The sequence below is a fragment of the Salvelinus sp. IW2-2015 genome, linkage group LG20 (assembly GCF_002910315.2).
Source record: "Salvelinus sp. IW2-2015 linkage group LG20, ASM291031v2, whole genome shotgun sequence".
In the NCBI taxonomy this organism is placed as follows: domain Eukaryota; kingdom Metazoa; phylum Chordata; class Actinopteri; order Salmoniformes; family Salmonidae; genus Salvelinus; species Salvelinus sp. IW2-2015.
In genome coordinates, this window is record NC_036860.1 from 21,099,887 (window position 1) to 21,121,911 (window position 22,025).

Genomic DNA, 22,025 nt, shown 5'->3' on the forward strand with positions numbered 1-22,025 from the left:
CAGAGCAATGTTCAACCCAGTGCAATGTTCAACCCAGTGCAATGTTCAACAATGAATGGTTCAAGAAGAGATTGGCCAGCCAAGAGTCCAGATYTGAATCAACTCCAAAACCTATGGCGAGGGCTGAAAACAGCAGTTGGTGGAGGACACCCCTCAAACATGGAAGAGATAGAGCAATTTGCTGCTGAAAAGTGGGACAAACTTCCAGTAGAAAGCAGCAAGCTCATTGATGGATACAAAAAATGTATGTTTCTGCAATGTTGAAAATCCAGTAACAATGTGTGGTGACCAAAAGTTTTTATTTATTTGACATTTTAAGAAGAGATACAGAATTATTTAAGAAAAGTGCAAGRGTGCCAATATATTTGGCCGGCACTGAACATGGATGGGATGGGAGAAGCAGCATCATGTAGCTCCTACAGTACTGTGTTACCATTGGTCTTCTTTGTGACCCAAGACCAAGACCAAGCGGGGGATGACAAGCAAAGCAACCAAAAGCTAACTTTGTACTTATTAATGCTAACAGGACACATTGCTGGTGCCCCCACCTCAGAGAATGACCTTTAATCCTGCTGTTTGAGAACCAGAATCATACCGGGGAACTTGGCTGCTCCTGCTTCTATCACAACACAACAAATCCAGATACCTATCACAGAATTTGATTATTTTTGCCTTGAAGCTCTTCTTGATCACAAGGCAAGGCTAAGTGAACAACTGAATTCTAAAATCAAACATTTTTCTTGCAAGATTGTAAAATGTAGTTATATAAGGACCACAACATCTTGAGGGTCTCACATGCTGTTCATCTACCAGATCGGTATCTGGTCATTGACCAAAGTCTTTGTGGGCACCATGACACACTCACACACACACACACACACACACACACACACACACACACACACACACACACACAACACCACACAACACACAACACACACACACACACACACACACACACACACACACACACACACAAGGGCCATCTCTTCCTCACATGTTAGACATCTCTGCCTCTGCAGAATCCCATGTGTGGATGGCTCAGGTCTCCACGAATGCTTTTAGCAAGGATAACTAACTCATTGCTAATGAGCAGTGTAAAGAGACATTCAAAGAATGGAGAACTGTACACTGCCAGTGTTACGGTATGTAGACAGATACCGTACTGAGAAGTGAATCATATAATTTAATTGCCAAAGACGACGGATGAACCCTTATTTGAAGACAAAGCACACTGTAAAATATGTAGAAAAAGTAATACTCCTTTACATTCCGCATCACTCCCATACATTAGACCAGGAAGATCCAGAAGAGGGAACATAAGTGAGCACGAATGCCAAGAACAAGCAATGCCAAAGGCAAGGACCAGCAGAGACTGCAGCAGAGACTGCTCCAATGCTTCCCASAGTTGTGTCAAGTTGGCTGGATGTCCTTTGGGTGGTAGACCATTCTTGATACCCATGGGAAATTGTTGAGCGTGAAAACCCAGCAGCGTTGCAGGTCTTGAAACAATCAAAYCGGTGCGTCTGGCACCTACTACCATACCCCGTTCAAAGGCACTTAAATATTTTGTCTTGCCCATTCACCCTCTGAATGGCACACATACACAATCCATGTCTCAGTTGTCTCAAGGCTTAAAAATCATTTTTTAACCTGTCTCCTCCTCTTCATATACACTGATTRAAGTGGATTTAACAGGTGACATAAATAAGGGATCATTGCTTTCACATGGATTCTCCTGCAGTGGCATGTATTCATGGATGATAAGGGAAGCCAGTATTCCCCCCAAAAATTTACCAATAAAAAATATGATTAAATCAAACAATTTATCTTTTGTCTCTCTGTGTTTCATAATTTTCCTTCCTTCAAAGAGGCTGAATGTATCTCACAAGAGGAAGCATCCGAGCAAGCGAAACAGCGCCCCTCTGTCTCTCTACGTGTAGGCCATCTATCTGATRCTGTCTGGTCCAAAAGAGTATGACATGGTTGCCACACGTAGCATAGAAGGCAAGCGAAGCCAGCTAGCATCTGGCCTACCTTGACAAAAAAAGTATAACACATTTGCCAATCAGCGTTTAGCTAAACTGAGCGAGCTCATCTGTGAATGGTCCTGGTAGCTAGATGTAGAAGGCTAATGTTAACTAGCTAACGTTGCCCATGAATGGAAGTTAGGCTAGTGAGCAAGCATTTTAGCTAGGTAGCCTAGGACTACAAAAAATGTAAGTGTGTACTGTATAACGGAGTCATAGACCGTTTCGACAACATGAAAGAGAGGAGGATGAAATTGGCGTTTCTCAATAAGTAGGGTGAGACAAAATGTTTTTCTACATGCATGAACGCACGCACAAATGCATACACACACACACATGCACACAGAAATCAGAACCATGGACAGGCACGTCATATTTAGGTTACGTAGATTGGACTACATCGTTTTTGSTATCTTTTAGCTGTCACTGTATTAGACTAAGCATAGGTGATTTGATGATGTTGAAATGTTGAAGTTGAAATGGTGCTGGAATAATGGAGGCAGCTCCTGTTTTCTTTGCGACTTGTGGTAAGTCTCTGTGGTTCTAAATCAATAGTTGTTTAGTGGGCCCGAAAATGTCGGCAACATGAACTTGTTTGACCATGCTGTAGGTCATGTAACGGTCTGTTACTGTACATTCAATATGCTTTGTAGACTTCAAGGGACAGGGGGGGGGGGGGTGCTTTGCTTCCTCTGTTTTTTTTTTACCCTGCTCACCTGGTCAGTCTATGTCATGTTATGGAAAGAGCAGGTAGGTGTTCCTTTGTACACTCAGTGTATACTTGGAACTTTTCCATGTGCAACATGTTTTTCATGTGAATGCGGGAATCAACAATCACCTTTGATGTAGGCTGGACTACTGGATTGGTTTATAAGCCTATAAATGGAAACTTTATTAGCTCTCAAAAAATGATTGCATCTCTTGCTTTATTGACAACCTCATCACTAAATAAGAGCCTCATTGGAAATCAACAGGTGATCCAACACCTCTCATTCATTATTTACACTGTCTCTAAAATGGAACAAAAATGGGCGATCAGCGACAAAGCCTCAGTCTGATTCTGTCTGCATAATGTCCACTTAGCCCATCTGGAGTGAACCCGTTCTCCTGGGGAGACTTCAGTCTAAACCTTCCCTGAGCCCAACCAGGGTAATGTGATACAGGAGACACCAGGTATCAACACCACCCACCCCTCTCCCCTGAACACCTCAGCTCTATGCTCAGCTCTATGAGGTGGACTCCCAGATTAAATTAACATACTGTAAAAAATATATTCAAAAGAGGATAAAGAAGGGAAGGAGCAGTGCTTATACGCAGACCATGCTCTGCGCCTAGGGCCCGCGACCGCTAGCGAGCTCCCGACCAAAACAAGGAAGGTGCAATTTCGAAATGCGGTAGTGCATCAGCAGCTTTCCTCTTGTTATGTCACTAAATGACAGTCAATCAATGAGCCCRTGTCAGCTAACATTTTTTTTAGATTGCTAGGTAAGTCTAGTCAGCTATTTAAACCTTGTAGTAATCATGGCCGAATTACTGACCCAGGGGCCCTGACCTCCAGGGTCCGCATTGATTTTGTTAGTCAATCTCACTCAGATATCATATGAACATGCCATAAATGGCAAAATGTGACTAATTTGAGGAAATTAGCTTTAAAACTATAACATTTTCTCTCCACCCAATGGCAAAATGTGTAGAATTGCAGGATATTAACTTGAAAACTGCAAATGTTCTGACAATGGAAGGGAGGATCTCATATCATTGGAATTTWGGCACATTTTGATGGCCAAACTGGGTAGATGTAATAGACTCCTTGATTAGCAGTGTATTACGACTAAGCCCTTCCTATTCCAGAATTCTGATGATGAATATGCCATGAACCCATAATTTTCTCTCACCCTTCTACCAGTTGCCAAGCACAGCAAGGCAGATATTAATTGTAAGCATGTGTGAGTTCAGCCGGGTTTAAATGTGTTCTCAGTCTTTTGGTTTAAATGTTTTTTATTTAAAAAAAAGTTGAAATGTCTCGTTAGTATTAAATAGTTTATTTATAGTGGCTTGGTGTCAGACATTTTGCTTCAAAACCCAAAACACTGTCTGGCAAAGCACTATTTTATAATCTGTTAACTAACATGTGGTACTATATACACTACACTATAGTACATAGTACAACTATCTGATCTTTTCTCAGCATGACCTATAACCTGGATATAAGCAGCTGTACAGGATGACGCACAGCACAGGAGGACAAAATGGTGGCACATTTCAAAAAGCATATTGAGTCTATGGCTACATGCTGTGCAGCGCGTCCACTACAGCTGGCCGACAGTGATGTAAACAGATGGTGAACATCATTCTTCTCTTCAAAGAATGTGAATCAGAGGCCCTGAAAAACCTCTAAATGATTAACTCATCGCTCTCAGAGCAGAGTGTCAAAGCAGAGAAATACAAAACATTGGACTTTGGCAATATYTCAGACACTGTCAGATCGGTCTGTGTTACTAGTCTCTATTGTGGCTACCGGTCTATGACCCTGGCCAACATTCCTGCCTGCTAGTGTCCAGCCCCATAGGGCTCTGTTTAAGCACTGGGCTTGTTGCTTTGTTCTGGGGAATTAAAGTGGGGCAATCTGTCAACAGGTGGGGCATATTTGCTGGATAGGGTCTGTTTACTACAGAGCAGACCAGAGAACACCCAGAAAATCTTTCCTCATTGTCTTTGGGTTACCGGCTGATGCCCCACTGAAATGATCTAATAAGAAATTCACACAACTAACTTGTCTGTGTGTTTCAGTGTGGGTCAGTGTGTGTATGTGTGCGTATTTTAGAGAATGTCTAGATATATTTGTTGAAAATAAATACTAACAGATTCATACAACTTCAAAAAGTATATATTACCATTATATATTTAAGAACAATAAACAATTTATGAAATAAAAATACATTAGTTTAACCTTTATCTACTTCCCCAGAGTCGGATGAACTCGTGGATCATTTTTATGTCTATGCGTGCAGTTTGAAGGAAGTTGCTAACTAGTGCGAGCGCAATTGCTAGCTAGCGTTAGCGCAATAACTAGAAGCTAGTACAGTATGGCCAGTTATTGCGCTAACACAAATTAGCATTGGCTCGCAAAACTACCTCTAACTTATTGGACGCGGAGACATAACAATTGTGTCAACGAGTTCATCTGACTCTGGGGAAGTAGATAAAGGGCCTCATTGCCAAAATCCAGAAGTATCCCTTTAAGCTAGAATCCTTAGTTGCTACATCCAGTTTGGACCTATATATTAATGAAATAAACCCATTGATTCTTGAAGAATATAACTTATAAGTGCTTCATGAGCTTAGTTCAACTGTCGTACCCTATTATAACCCAAAATACAAGCTTGTTTCACTCCAATGTTTGTAAASAAYATAACATAAACAAACACTGTATAGCCTCAAAACAATGTTATCACTATTATATTGATATCATGGATGATCAGTCCTTACATCCATTGCTCTGTCTATAATTTTGAGAGTGATTACATTTCYCCATGCCCATCCCTCAGCTTTTTACCAAAACACAACCAGGGTGCCCAATTTGTTATTGTTTTAAATAAGGATTCTAGCCTTAAATAAGAATAATTGTGAACAGTAACCTGGAGTAATAGTGACTGGTGCTGTACTACTTCCTAAATACCATGTGACCGTCAAGCAGCATGGAAAATGCTGTCGTCACCACAAAATGTCACCTCCGGATTCTGTTCTTGGTCAGCAGTAGAAGTCTCTCCAGTTACCATATAAATCACCTCTGTTTATGAGAAGATATACAGTAACCACAACACTGGCTGGCAGCAGCAGACCCACGGACGGATAAAGTGCAACAATGCAGAAAGAAGCCATGGCTTTACAATGGTAACAGCAAATACAGAATGCTGGAAATACGTTACACTTGCAGAATAATTTGACATGACTGAAATATACTGTACATGCAATTGAAACTTTCCTTTTTTTTGGACCATTTTACCAACATGGCACAGCTACAGTGTGGAACCTGCAATGCGGGAACCACTCAGGGGCATTAGACTGTGACTCATATCAGGCCAGCAGAGATTGAGAAATGTAAACTCAGTTCCTTTGATCAGTGCTGAGGGGCACCATTCCACCCTACAGTGGAGAAGGTCATGATCTGTGAAAAAGAGGAGCTGCTCTTCAGTCCAGTGTTGCTGTCTAACATGGACGCAGCTGTTTGCATGACATCTCTGTAGTCTCCTTCCCAGAACAGATTTTTTTAACCCCTGCAGAGGGAAGTCTGTGGGCATGTGCAATGTTGTGTTGTCCATGGAATCCAGGCACAATGTCCAGTCCCATAATGTAGAACATTGGCCTACGCAATAGACTGTCATACGAMTTGTGGTGAGTGATCCTTCTGTCTGCTGAGTAGTTAACAGCACTACCAGAGGGAGACAGGTTCTCACCCTTTACACAGAACCGGGTCTGAATGTAACAAAAATGGGTTTAATATCAGACATGTCAGACATGAAAAGGCACAGATCACAAAATCAAATGTTAATATTTCCAGCAAATATTATATTTAGCAAAAATTCCCACTGTTAAATATTCTGCCTTTGATAACTCACTGAGAATGTAATTTCATTTGGCAAATGATAAAAGTTTTCCGTGGAATGAAATAACTGTATATGTAAATATCTAAGACCATGTCTCTCCTACTTTTGTGTGTGACTGAAGCTGACAATGCATTCATGGTAACATTTTGCGATGTAAGGATAATACATTATTCACATTTACAGTACATGCATCAAAAGTGTCCTTSTGTCCATAAAAAAAGAGGTGAGTTAACACACACGGTACCTCGTCTTTTCCTATGAATTCAAAGCTCCAAAAATGGTCTAAACACAGTCATACTCATACAGTTAGCACAGGCACATACAGACAGACACATACACACACATAGCTATCCAAACAATTGTAAAGTAATAGGATTTAGCATAGGCCTATATACTAAGAATGTTCTTTTAAAATKATGAACATTTACAGCAAGTGAACATTTTAGATTAACTTTTTCCACTTGGCTGGCTGACATGATGCTGAGATACGGTCTACGAATACATTGTGGTGCAAGTACACTGTGTGCTACACCGTTAACCTAGTTCATTACAGTCTGAATGTGATACCAAGGTTTCTATTCATTAACACCTGGACAAAATCCACCCAGACTCCTACATCATTCATCACTACTGTGGCGGCAGATAGCCTAGCGGTTAAGAGCATTGGTCCAGTAGCTGGAAGGTTTCTGGTTCAAATCCCTGAGCTGACTAGGTGAAAAATCTGTTGATGTGCCCTTGAGCAAGGCACTTATAATTGCTTCTGTAAATTGCTCTGAAAATCTTACAGTTTATCTTCCTTAGACAAGAATATGTGCAGATTCTGCAGAAGCTATAGTGTAGGGGTTTATTTCCTTATCTTTTAGCTAGTCAGTACATTGTGTAAATGTATGGTACACTTTAATTGTATCCCCAATCAGACGGTTGGTCCAGGAATCTCTGTAAACACTGAAACTTCACAGCAACAACACAAGAGCAACAATAACGGAGAGCAGCACAGTAACATCAGCAACAGTTCTCAGTATCCACGCTAGTCATTAACAAAGAAAACGAGCACGRTAGAGTGTGAAAGCAATCCCTAAACATAGCTTTACAGACTAAGTATACTGGCTGGATATTGGTATCAGAATGACGTACAGTGGTGGTCACACTACCCAGCATTGAGGTATTGCTGCWCTGACCACTGTACTTGCAGGGGTTATTGAGTCACAAAAGTAAGGTCCACATTAAAGACTTCTCTGTCTGTGTGTCCTTATTCACTGTCTGAGAGGCGGCAGGACAGGCGTCTGTAACCTCAGTTATTAAATGGTGATATTGAGGGGGGAGGTGAAGGTTGAGGTATTGAAGGGTGGTTGGAGGAATGGGACAACGTGCGGGGTGTAGCTGGTAATAGCGCCTGCCTGTGATTATGTGCACCTGCTGTCCCTCATCAGAGAGTTGGATTTCTGGGCCGTGGCAGAGGGAGTGTACAGAATCACACAGACAGAAGTCCCTGAGCTGGCTCTGGGAGAGACCCAGATCAATATGGAATGTGTTACAGACAGAGGGCTAGCTACAGTCATTAGTGGGGGTCACAGATATTACTGTTAACCCTGATTTGATCTCTTGTTCTGCCTGTTAATTCTCTCCTACCTCTCCTACCCTGGCATTTCTATCTCATTCAGCCCGCTGCCAGTAAAGAACTGTCAGTTCAACTAGCAACATTATTCATTTTTCATACAACATACAAACAGACTATCATTATTTGTTCTCGGAGCTCTTAAGATAAGGAGCTGAATCGAAAATGATGCTGATGAGGTAATTTGTTTTAACTTAGAACAATATAACAAATGTTTGTGCAACTGCACTTGAAATACTTGAACCTAGTACCTGAACCGTGGTGTTCATTTGCACACAGGAGTAAGCACTAGAGTACATAACATGTGCACATACTCATGTCCACAAACCACACACACATGATCACATCCGCAAACCATAGACTTCCTAAGTATTTTGCAGACTTTGTTCAATATTAAGAGGAAAAGTATTACAAACATTTAATAACCTACACATTACTAGAATAATATTCTTATAGTAACGCATTTAAATATGGAAAGAGATTCACATGTCATTTCCTATCCCGTGTCTGCGTACCGGGTCTGACTAAACGAGAAAGACAAGTCTCATTGTAACACCCTGCGCTTCAGACAATGGAGGCAAGAGGAGGATTATTGCAATACCCGTTTATGTTGGTGACACTAGACAGAGAGCCAATCCCCAGCTCCACGGTCCCCGCGTTATGTGAAAGACTGCYTGGCTTGTCCTTGGGGCTTAGGCGCAAGCTGTGACCCCTATATATGTATCCATTGGTGGGGAAAGCAGCCCCTCTCAGGCACAGAATCTCTTGGAAGGCATGCCTGAACTCAGGACTCCTGCAGTATATGAGGGGGTTGAACGCTGAGTTGRCRTATCCTATCCAGTTCAATATCCTGAAAGGCATTTTAATGTTGTCCACCTTCCAGATGGTCACCACCACGTTGAGCACAAAGAAGGGCAGCCAGCAGAGGGTAAAGGTGCCCATGATGATTCCCAGCGTCTTTAGGGCTTTGTGTTCCTTCAGACAGAACTTAGGTCTCTTCCCGTTCCCCCCTCCTCCTCCGCTCCCGTCCCCACCATCCTGCCCCTGGTTGTTGTCGATCATCTGGGCGTGGAAGCGCCCCTCGCTGCCACGGATCTTCTCCAGCTGCTTCCTGGCCTCCTGGAAGACACGTCCGTAGACAAAGGCCATGACCGCCAGGGGGATGTAGAAGGAGACGACGGAGGAGSCTACGGCGTAGGCAGCGTTGGTGTTGAAGTCACAGCAGTGGGCATCTTCCAGGCAGCTGAGTGCCTCGGGCTCATCAGACACCCACCACTTCATGTGGATGGGAAGGAAGGAGATGAGGGCGGCCACCCCCCACACCGTCACCACCACCACGCACGCCTTGCGCTTGGTCAGCAGGGACGGGTAGCGCAGCGGCGACGTGATGGCCAGGTAGCGGTCCAGTGCGATCACACACAGCGTCTCGATGCTGGCCGTCACACACAAGACATCCGCCGCCGTCCAGAACTCGCAGAGAAAGCTGCCAAAGTGCCAGGTGTTGAGGAGGATGTAGCAGGCGCCGAAGGGCACCACCAGCAGGCCCATGACCAGGTCAGCACAGGCCAGAGAGGTGATGAACATGTTGGTGACCGTCTGCAGCCGCTGGAAGCGCACGATGGCGGTGATGACCAGCACGTTGCCAAAGACGATGCCCATCACTAGCAGGGCCATGAGGATGCCKAGTAGCACCGCCACAGCCTCGCTGTACTCCGAGTAAGACCACTGGCGAGACGACGAGTTCATCACCACTGATAGATCCGATAGGTTGAACACGGCAGGCGTGCTCACACTCTCCATGATCTATGGCCCAGTTGAATCAACAAACCACAGGAGATAAGAAACGTGTTGTCAAAAGGACCCATAAAACAAAGAATAATCAATATAGGTACAGTGGCAAGAAAAAGTATGTGAACCCTTTGGAAATACCTGGATTTCTGCAAAAATTGGTCATAAGATTTGATCTGATCTTCATCAAAGTCACAACAATAGACAAACATGGTGTGCTTAAACTAATAACACACAAATTATTGTATTTTTCTTGTCTATATTGAATACATCATTTAAACATTCACATTGTAGGTTGGAAAAAGTATGTGAACCTCTAGGCTAATGACTTCTCCAATAGCTAATTCGAGTCAGGAGTCAGCTAACCTGGAGTCCAATCAACGAGGCGAGATTGGAGATGTTTGTTCGAGCTGCCTTGCCCTATAAAAAACACTCACAAAATTTGAGTTTGCTATTCACAAGAAGCATTGCCTGATGTGAACCATGCCTCGAACAAAAGAGATCTCAGATTAAGAATTGTTGACTTGCATAAAGCTGGAAAGGGTTACACAAGTATCTCTAAAAGCCTTGACGTTCATCAGTCCACGGTAAGACAAATTGTCTATAATTAGAGAAAGTTCAGCAGTGTTGCTACTCTCCCTAGGAGTGGCCGTCCTGCAAAGATGACTGCAAGAGCACAGCGCAGAATGCTCAATGAGGTTAAGAAGAATCCTAGAGTGTCAGCTAAAGACTTACAGAAATATCTGGAACATGCTAACATCTCTGTTGACGATTCTACGATACGTTAAACACTAACAAGAATGGTGTTCATGGGAGGACACCACACAAGAAGCCACTGCTGTCCAAAAAAAACATTGCTGCCCATCTGAAGTTTGCAAAAGTGCACCTGGATGTTCCACAGCRCTACTGGCAAAATATTCTCTGGACAGATGAAACTACAGTTGAGTTGTTTGGAAGGAACACACAACACTGTGTGTGGAGAAAAAAGGCACAGCACACCAACATCAAAATCGTAACTGTAAAGTATGGTGGAGGGMGCATCGATGTTTGGGGCTGCTTTGCTGCCTCAGGGCCTGGATAGCTTGCTATCATTGACAGAAAAATGAATTCCCAAGTTTATCAACACATTTTGCAGGAGAATGTTAGGCTATCTGTCCGCCAATTGAAGCTCAACAGAAGGTGGATGATGCAACGGGACAACGACCCAAAACACAGAAGTAAATCAACAACAGAATGGCTTCAACAGAAGAAAATACACCCAACTGGAGTGGCCCAGTCTGAGTCCTGACCTCAACCTGATTGAGATGCTGTGACATGATCTCAAGAGAGCGGTTCACACCAGACATCCCAAAAATATTGCTGAACTGAAACAGTTTTGTAAAGTGGAATGATCCAAAATTKCTCCTGGCCATTGTGCAGGTCTGATCCGCAACTACAGAAAATGTTTGGTTGAGGTTATTGCTGCCAAAKRAGGGTCAACCAGTTATTAAATCCAAGGGTTCACATACTTTTTTCACCCTGCACTGTGAATGTTTACACGGTATGTTCAATAAAGACATGAAAACGTATAATTGTTTGTGTGTTATTAGTTTAAGCAAACTGTGTTAGTCTGATGAAGATCAGATCAACTTTTATGACCAATTTATGCAGAAATCCAGGTATTTTTCTTGCCACTGTATATAGGCTACTGTATATGTAAAGTATATAAAGTCAAGATAGGATGCATAAGTTAAGTTTGATATGAATTCTGAATTATTTCATCCAATATCTCTTGGAGGCAATGGTATTTAAAATATCATAAAGAAAATTCTAACTTCATTCTTAATGCATTTGCTCAATCAAAAAACACAAATATATAAATAATTTTATCTTAAAGCCATTTACCCACCTCCAAATATTCTCCTGGTCTCCCATACAATCTGAAAGTATTCCTTTTTTATGTTGTAGCTCCCATTATTTGTTTGTACTTCATTAGAAATGTTTTTTGGCTGACTGCCTTCTCCCTTCCTCTCCTCTTTTGCTGTGTCACACACTCACAGTCCCACTTGCTCTGTGTTCTAAAACACCACTCTCTCTCACTGTTGAATGTAGCTCCTGATCTAGTCATAGCCCTTATAGCAGGCAAGAATGACGTCACACTCTGGCAGCAGCCAATCAGCAGGCAAGCAGACCACAGGAGCAGTGAATTTGAGCCTTTTAGCACAGTTTTTTTCACGTTTTTTTCACTTAAACAAGTCAAATTGCAAATTTGTTTGTATTTGTAATATTTGTTCTATGTTATCAGAAAAATCTGAAAGTGAAGGCAATATGATAGTGATAATGTTTCTGAGAGCAAATGCTGTATGTCATACTTTTTTTTTGTTTTACTTTGAAAGGGAAAAGGTCATTCACATAGCAACATAATTAGTATTGCAACAAGCTCTGTTGGAGACAAGCACAATAAACAAACAAGCAATTATGTACAACCTATAGTTATAAACAGTTCTAAAGGGTTGTCATGCAGCGCATGACTGTGTAATGGAAATTAAATGGAAATTAAATTAAATTGATTGGACCTTTTATAGCTTTAAATTAAATTAATTGGACCTTTTATAGCTTTCACACTTCCTGACCTGAAACAGAGACATTAGGCATAGTCCATTGACATACAGTAGACACTAGACCCTCTTAAATATTAACATGACTGCATAGATTGGGTTATTATGTACAATCTTACTTACAGTACATTCGGAAAGTATTCAGACCCCTTGACTTTACCCACATTTTGTTATGTTACAGCCTTATTCTAAAATTGATTTTTTTTAAATCCTCCATCAATCCACACACAATAACCCATAATGACATCGCGAAAACATGTTTGAATACATTTTGCACATTTAAAAAATAAAAAAACTTAAATACCTTATTTACATAAGTATTCAGACWCTTTCCTATGAGACTTCAAATTGAGTTTAGGTGAATCCTGTTTCTATTGATCATCCTTGAGATGTTTCTACAACTTGATTGGCGTCCACCTGCGGTAAATTACATTGATTGGACAGGATTTGGAAAGGCACACACCTATCTAAGGTCCCACAGTTGACAGTGCATGTCAGAGAAAAAAACAAGTCATGAGGTAGAAGGAATTGTCCATAAAGCTCAGAGACAGAATTGTGTTGAGGCACAGATCTGTGGAAGGGTAGCAAAAAATGTCTTCAGCGTTGAAGATCCACAAGAACACAGTAGCTATCATTTTTAAATGGAAAAAGTTTGAAACCACCAAGACYCTTCCTAGAGCTGGCCGCCCGGGCAAACTGAGCAATCTGGTGAGAAGGGCCTTGGTCAGGGAGGTGACGAAGAACCCGATGGTCACTCTCACAGAGCTCCAGAGTTCCTCTGTGGAGATGGGAGAACCTTCCAGAAGGACAACCATCTCTGCAGCACTCCACCAATCATGCATTTATGGTAGAGTGGCCAGACGGAAGCCACTCCTCAGTAAAAGGCACATGACAGTTCGCTTGGAGTTTGCCAAAAGGCACCTAAAGGACTGTCAGACAATGAGAAACAAGATTATCTGGTCTGGTGAATCCAAGATTAAACTATTTGGCCTGAATGCCAAGCATAACATCTGGAGGAAACTTGGCACCATCCCAACGGTGAATCATGGTGGTGGCAGCATCATGCGATGGGGATGTTTTTCAGCGGCAGGGACTGGGAGACTGGTCAGGATTGAAAGATGAACAGAGCAAAGTACAGAGAGATCTTTGATGAAAACCTGTTCCAGAGTGCTCAGGACCTCAGACTGTGTCGAAGGTTCACCTTGAGTGGCCCAGCCAGAGCCTGGCCTTGAACCTGAACGAACATCTTTGGAGAGACCTGAAAAAATKTGCTGCTACGCTCCCCATCCAATCTGACGAAGCTTGAGAGGATCTGCAGAGAATAATGGGAGAAACTCGCCAAATATAGGTGTCCCAAGCTTGTAGCTGCATACCCAAGAATACTGGAGGCTGTAATCGCTGCCAAAGGTGCTTCAACAAAGTACTGAGTAAAGGGTCTGCATGCTTATGTACAGTTGAAGTCGGAAGTTTACATACACCTTAGCCAAATACATTTAAACTCAGTGTTTTACAATTCCTGACATTTAATCCTMGTAAAAATTCCACGTCTTAGGTCAATTAGGATCACCACTTTATTTTAAGAATGTGAAATGTCAGAATAATAGTAGAGAGAATGATTCATTTTAGCTTTTATTTCTTTCATCACATTCCCAGTGGGTCAGAAGTTTACATACACTCAATTAGTATGTGGTAGCATTGCCTTTAAATTGTTTAACTTGGGTCAAACATTTCGGGTAGCCTTCCACAAGCTTCCCACAATAAGTGGCCCATTCCTCCTGACAGAGCTGGTGTAACTGAGTCAGGTATGTAGGCCTCCTTGCTCGCACATGCTTTTTCAGTTCTGCCCACAAATTTTCTATAGGATTGAGGTCAGGACTTTGTGATGGTCACTCCAATACCTTGACWTTGTTGTCCTTAAGCCATTTTGCCACAACTTTGGAAGTCTGCTTGGGGTCATTGTCCATTTATAAGACTCATTTGCGACCAAGCATTAGATGACCTGGCCTCCACAATCCTCCGACCTCAACCAAATTGAGATGGTTTGGGATGAGTCAGACCTCAGAGCGAAGGAAAAGCAGCCAACAAGTGCTCAGCATATGTGGGAACTCCTTCAAGACTGTTGGAAAGCATTCCCGGTGAAGCTGGTTGAGAGCATGCCAAGAGTGTGCAAAGCTGTCATCAAGGCAAAGGGTGGCTATTTGAAGAATATAAAATATTAAATATATTTWGATTTATTTAAAAAAAGWTTTATTACTGCATGATTCCATATGTGTTATTTCATAGTTGTGATGTCTTCACTATTATTCTACAATGTAGAAAATAGTAAAAATCAAGAAAAACCCTTGAAACTGTGTTAAAACTTTTGACCGATAGTGTATGTATTACCTCAATTACCTCGACTAACTGGTTTATATCCTCGCWATTGTTATTTTACTGCTGCTCTTTAATTATTTGTTACTTAATTTTATTTATTTTTTTAAATGGTATTTTTCTTAAAACTGCATTGTTGKTTAAGGGCTTGTAAGTAAACATTTCCCGGCGCATGTGACAAATAAAATTTGATTTGAATCGAAATTTGGATCTCTCCGCTCCTCCATCCGCTCCAGCTCAGGACTACCTGGCCTGATGACTCCTGGCTGTCCCCAGTCCACCTGGTCGTGCTGCTGATCCAGTTTCTGCTCTTCTGCCTGCGGCTACGGAACCCTGACTTGTTCACCAGACGTGATACCTTGTTTTCAACTCTCTCTTTCCCTCTCTTTCTCCCTCCCTCCATCCCTCCCTCCAACACCTGCTATCCCGACCTCTGAATTCTTGGCTATGAAAAGTCAACTGACATTTACTCCTGAGGTGCTGACCTGTTGCACCCTCTACAACCACTGTGATTATTATTTGACCCTGCTGGTTATCTATGAAAGTTTGAACATCTTGAAGAACTATTTGGCCTTAATGGCCATGTACTCTTATAATCTCCTCCCGGCACAGCCGGAAGAGGACTGGCCACCCCTCAGAGCCTGGTTCCTCTCTAGGTTTCTTCCTAGTTTCCTGCCTTTCTAAGGAGTTTTTCCTAGCCACCGTGCTTCTACATCTGCGTTGCTTGCTGTTTAGGGCTTTATGTTGGGTTTCTGTATAAGCACTTTGWGACATCTGCTCATGTAAAAAGGGCATTATAAATACATTTGATTTGATTAGATTTTGCATCCCTCAAACACAGGAAATAGATGGTTTAAAAGGAGAGATCCTCAGGTGGGCGGGCATGCGCGTTGTTATACATACTGTACCAACATCTTGTTCTGTGGTGTTTATCTGCGGTCGGCATCCAACATTATGGCATTACTGCCACCTACTGTACTGGAGTGTGGGCCAGAGACAGGAAGGAACTGAATTCTAATTGGCAGCCATGTTTCTCTTAAATAAATCTAAAATATTTTGCACTGTATCTAATGATGTTATACTCAGTATTCTCTTTAAACTCAATTCCTGTATCTCCTTCTCCCTCATACTGGATCTCAGTCTCTCTCTTTCCCTCTCATACTGCCCACACTGTATCAGTACATGCTCCATTGTCTCTGTTTCCTGGAATTAATTATACCTTCCTGTTGGACGCTTTCCTATCACATTTAATGTCTTATTCAACCGGCTGTGTCCCATCCTTAGCCTTGTAAAGATGACCTCCTTCTTCTGTCTCTTCCTGCCGTCCTCCCCGACTTTGTTCTGTACTCGGAAGATGCCTGCCCTTAGCGTCTCTGTTAGACTGCTCCTACCATCTCTGCACCACCACTATCCATATCATTCCCTTAGCCTCTGCCTTACTCATTGGCAACTCCACATCCTTTCTCTTAAGGGCCTGTTTAACTTATCTGGACACCCATCTGTCTCACCTGGGCATTAATTTGGAGTACTTCATGGAGCAGGTTATGTCTTAATATACCAAGAGAGTACAAATAGTCTTTTGAATGAAGGGATTCGATTATCTGGCCCGGGTTGCACCAATGGGAGGAGTTTGCAGAGGGTGAAAAGTGATTACCCACTAGGCAAAAACTGGTCGAATCAACGTTGTTTCCGCGTCATTTAAACAAAACAATTCAATGTCACGACGTTGAATCAATGTGGAAAAGTGATTGGATTTGTAAAAAGTTGTAAACGTAAGGGAACTTTGTATTTTTTCACCTTACTTTGAACCTAAATCTCATGACATGGTTAGTTGACAACTCAACGACGTCAATGCCCAGCTGGTACATTCGTTTTAGAACCGGGCTGCTTCCTGAGCGTGAGTCAGGTGCCCCGCACTGGACAACTGCAAGGTCGGCTCAAAACAAAAGTGATGTAGTACGTGGAGTAATGAGTAGGAATCTGTGTTTTCAAATGCAAAAGTGATTGCTTTACAGTAGGTTATGTTATATGCAGAATGCAAAGCTTATATCAACCACTTTATTGACACAGCACAATCAACACAGTGCAATAACTTATTTATATACTACAATGCCAGCAGCTTGATTAACTTTGAATGCCTTTACTATAAATGTCCCCCAGATACAGTTTCACATGARGTGACGGCACAGTTTTTCCAGTATCTGCACATCCGTATTCCAGTATATCTGTACAACTGCATCCTAGAGATAACTGTCAAGTGGCGTGAGCCCTGCGATCTAACCCAGGAGACATCTACAATATAACATCCAGTAGAACAAGCCAAACGCTTCATCCCCTCCTCATAACCACTCCACACTTTGTSTGGTCCGTTCCACAGGAAGGAGACACCAAGCAGACAGCAGACCACATTCACTCTGCTGAACTGTCAAAATCAGATGGTGTCTCAAGATAACGTCCCAAATGGCACCCTATTTCCTACATAGCGCACTACTGTACTTTTAGTCAGAGCCCTATTGGCCTTCGTCAAACGTACTAGCAAATAGGGTTCCAATTTGGACACAACCTCAGTGCCAGGTCAGTGTGATGAGACGCGGAGGGACAGTGTGGGTCCAGGGGAAGTGGTGCAGTTCAGCTCTGGTTCCTGCCGAGGGGGAGAGACAGGCTGTTTTCTAAGGCATATATTTCATACTGTTGGTGGGGGGGATATCCCATGCATGCATACATAACAAAGAATCAAACGTCTTTGTACTAAGCGCAATATTTGACGTGAGTGTCACAAAGTATTACAAGGAAATGCTGGTGTGTTGAGATCCTAGGAACTAGGAGGTTGCTTATTACCCATGCCCAATGAGGTGACCAAGAGGTTAACAATGGGTTAATGAACATTGTATTTTTCCACTGGTGACATGTTTAAAGGTGCAGTCTGGGATCTGGAAATCTGTTGAATGGACATTTCAAATCTTGATATTTACCCATTGATTCTTGAAGAATATAACTTACAAATGCCTCATGAGCTTAGTACAACTCTTACCGTAAGAGTGGAAATTGGAGTTGATGATCATTGATTAGTAATGCCTGACGAGTGTCTATAAATACCTGTATGTCACGAGAGATTATAGTTGCTTCTAGAGAATCAAGTCATGTTTTATGAGCTCCTGTATGCTGCCGCTGTCTAATCTTAATTTTCCTCATAATTGAATGTAGACATTGACTGTTTCGCTCTCTGAACCCTCGAAATAGCGTATTACTTCCGGGTTTATTCCTCCAATGTTTACAAACAACAATACTATATATTAAAAAAAACATGCATAGCTTGTGAACTGTCAGTCCTTCTAGAGACTCATCTAGACTCTAGAGCAGGACTCTTCAACACGGTTCCTGGAGAGCTACCCTCCTGTAGGTTCTCTCTCCAACTCCAGTTGTAATTCACCTGATTCAGCATATCAACCATCTAATAATTACAATCAGGTGCACTAGATTACGGTTGGAGTGAAAACCTACTGGACAGTATGAATGTCTATGAATATGAGAGGGGTTACATTTCCCTAGACCCATCCCTCAGTAGTACACTAAAACAAGTGGCTGGGCTGTCATTTTGCAAGAAAACAAATCCCAGATTGTAGCCTTAAAGGCAGTATGTGGCATGCTCAGGGAAACAGAGTGAGTGAGGAAGTCCTGTTCTGCCTATTCTGTCTCCACAGTAACAGTGATGGACGAAGGTCTGCTTTGTCCCCACAGAGGGAAGGCGACGTTCTCTCCAGCCTGATTAATTTCTTATTGGTACATGGGAGACAAGCAAGTGATGAAGTGATGAGAATAGCCACAGATGCAATCCGGTCAATTATAGATGAAAGCTTTCTGTGCTCCAAAGCAATCAGGAAGACAAATCTGGTGCACTTAACAAATGAAATGGACTTGCTCCTTCCAGATTTGATCTGAACATCTTTTCCTTTTACATCAAAAGGATGGAGGATAAGTTCAAAGACAGAGACAAAGTCAAGACAACGTCTCTGAGAAAAACCACTGAGACACAATGTTGTTCTTCAGAACTTCCAGAAATGATCTGCTTTGGCTTTTGTTTTTGAAAATGTACATTTGGATCCATATAGGTTTATTTGTTTTCTTGACACATACTAAGTAATCCATCTCCATCCTATACCATCAGAGCTAACCAGGTAAACGACCGCCTCCAAAGCTTCCCGTTGATCTATTTTGCTTTCATTATCGTAATAGCGTGAATTTAGCCTGTATGAAGATGATACAAGAACCACCAGTACAGATAAACAAAAGCATCAATGGACCACATTTTGATGAAAACAAGCTTTTAATGCCCTGTAGACAAGGTGACACATGATCTTGTTGATTTTGACTCAGGCTATTCATTGAAAGGGTATCAGGGCTTAACACTGGCTTGTTAAACCTCTGCCCTGGATATACTACGTCAGGAGTTCACCACTGCACCTCTCTGTAAACACRGTTTGTTAGTAGAGATGTTATGTTCGTGCTAAGTGTTTACATTAAGGTTGTGGGGGACTGTTGGATCATGTTTTAGAGAACATTTTAGAGGCCAATCTTGSCGGTGTAGAGCAATGTTCATATTTAAAGCCAATTTCCTGCAATTTTGCACATTTCTCCATTAAGCTGAGATACATTTTTTGTAGTTATAAAGTACATTTCCTCCAATTCTAAACATTTTGCCATGGAGCTGAGAGAAAATGTTGCTGTTTTAAAGCTAATTTCCTGCAATGCTATGCATTTTGCCATGAAACATACTAACAAAGTCGTTAATGGTATATTCATTGTTTTGGGAATTTTCATTTTGGGGATTGTTAGTCCTCAAAGATTATATTATTTAAAAAATATATAGGTCTATTATAATCTTTTCTACATACTTTATATCTGTTTTTTAAGTTATCACCGAAAGCAGTTTCCCATCCAATTCATTTCTAAACTGTTTGGACATAATGCCCAAAGATTTCAATGTTAGAAAAATCCCTGTAAAATATTCACAAACCTTAAACTTTTTCCAGAAAAAATTGTGTTACAGCCTGAATGTAAAATGGATTAAATGGAGATGTTGTGTCACTGACCTACACACAATACCCCATAATAACAACGTGGAATTATGTTTTTAGAAATGTTTACAAATTWATAAAACGCTGAAATGTCTTGAGTCAATAAGTACTGTACTGAAACCTTTTGTTATGGCGAGCCAAAATAAGTTCAGAAGTAAAAATGTGCTTAATAACAAGTCACATAATAAATTGCAATAATAGTGTGTCACGTGATTTTTTGAATGACAACCTCATCTCTGTAGCCCACACATACAATTAACTGTAAGGTCCCTCAGTCTAGCAGGGAATTACAAAAACAGATTCAACCACAAAGACCAGGGAGGTTTTCCAATGCCTCGCAAAGAAGGGCACCTATTGGTAGATGGAAGACAAAAAAACAGACATTGAATATCCCTTTGAGCATGGTGAAGTTAATAATTACACTTGGGATGTCACTACAAAGGTACAGGCGTCCTTCCTATCTCAGCTGCCGGAGAGGAAAGGAACTGCTCAGGGATTTCACCATGAGGCCAATGATTGGAGTTGAATGGCTATGATAGGAGAAAACTGAGGATGGATCGACAACATTGTAGTTACTCCACAATACTAACCTAAATGACAGAGTGAAAAGAAGGAAGCTTGAACAGAATACAAATATTCCAAAACATGCATCCTGTTTGCAATGAGGCGCTAAAAAAATTGGCAAAGAAATTAACTTTATGTCCTGAATACACAGCGTAATATACACAGCGTAATACCACTCTTCATATTTTCAAGCATGGTGGTGGCTGCATCATGTTATGGGTATGTTTGTCATTGGCAAGGACTAGTGAGTATTTTAGGATACAAAGAAATGGAATTAGAGCTAAGCATAGGCAAAATCCTACAGGAAAACCTGCTTCAGTCTGCTTTCCAACAGACACTGGGAGACAAATTCACCTTTCAGTAGGACAATAAATTAAAGCACAAGGCCAAATAAACACTGGTGTTGCTTACCAAGATTAYATTTAATGTTACTGAATGGCCTAGTTACAGTTTTGGGTTAAATTGACTTGAAAATCTATGGCAAGACTTGAAAATGGCTGTCTAGCAAACCAACTTGACAGAGCTTGAAGAATAAAAAATGTTGTAAAWTTTTTTWTTTWACATTTATTTAACTCGGCAAGTCGGTTAAGAACAAATTCTTATTTACAATGACGGCCTATCCCGGCCTATGGGACAATCCAGATCTGCAAAGCTCTTAGAGACTTTCCCAGAAAGACTCACAGCTCTAATCGCTTGCAAAGGTGATTCTAACATGTATTGACTCAAGGGTGTGAATTATGTAAATAAGATATTTAATAATTTCATTTTCAAAAACCTTTGCAAACATTTCTAAAARCATGTTTTCTCTTTGTGATTATGGGGTATTGTGTGTAGATGGGTGAGAAAAAAATATGAAAGACGTCAAAATGTGGAAGAAGTCAAGTGGTATGAATACTTTCTGAAGGCAATGCATGTATGGCCTATACTGTATGTATAGAATAAGGAATTAGAATAATGAGTTTAATCGTTTTTTATGACTGTGTGGCTCTGTTTTTGCAATGACGCAGGAAAAGACAAATGGGATATAATAAATATGCCCAACTTTAGAGGCCAGAGATGAAAGATTTATAAAGCATAGATAAACAGACAGAGTCATTTCCTCCCAAACAGCACCACCACTCTCAGTGTGTGTGTGTGTGTGTGTGTGTGTGTGTGTGTGTGTGTGTGGGTGTGTGTGTGTTGTGTGTGTGTGTGGCACACAGGAGAAAAAGAGAGAAGAGGATAGTTTATACTGAATAACAAAGTTTGGATAACTAGCACCTAAAGTTGAGGAATGAATATGAAATTGTGTATGAATTTAACCTCTACAGGAAYGGTGCCCCCCCGCGGGACGGTTGAGCTAACGTGCGCTAATGTGACTAATTAGCATGAGGTTGGAA

The 22,025-nt window shown here is 41.5% G+C and overlaps 1 protein-coding gene across 1 annotated transcript; it reads right to left on the reverse strand.

Moving 5' to 3' along the window:
• Positions 1–3,436: 3,436 nt before the first annotated feature.
• LOC111981974 (beta-2 adrenergic receptor) lies at positions 3,437–12,109 on the reverse strand. The gene is made up of 2 exons (XM_024013481.3): positions 11,929–12,109; positions 3,437–10,055 (listed from the first exon to the last, which is right to left on the reverse strand). Exon 2 carries the CDS (start codon positions 10,050–10,052, stop codon positions 8,817–8,819), a length of 1,236 nt encoding a protein of 411 aa, XP_023869249.1. The 5' UTR covers positions 10,053–10,055; positions 11,929–12,109; the 3' UTR covers positions 3,437–8,816.
• Between the last annotated feature and the right edge of the window lie 9,916 nt (positions 12,110–22,025).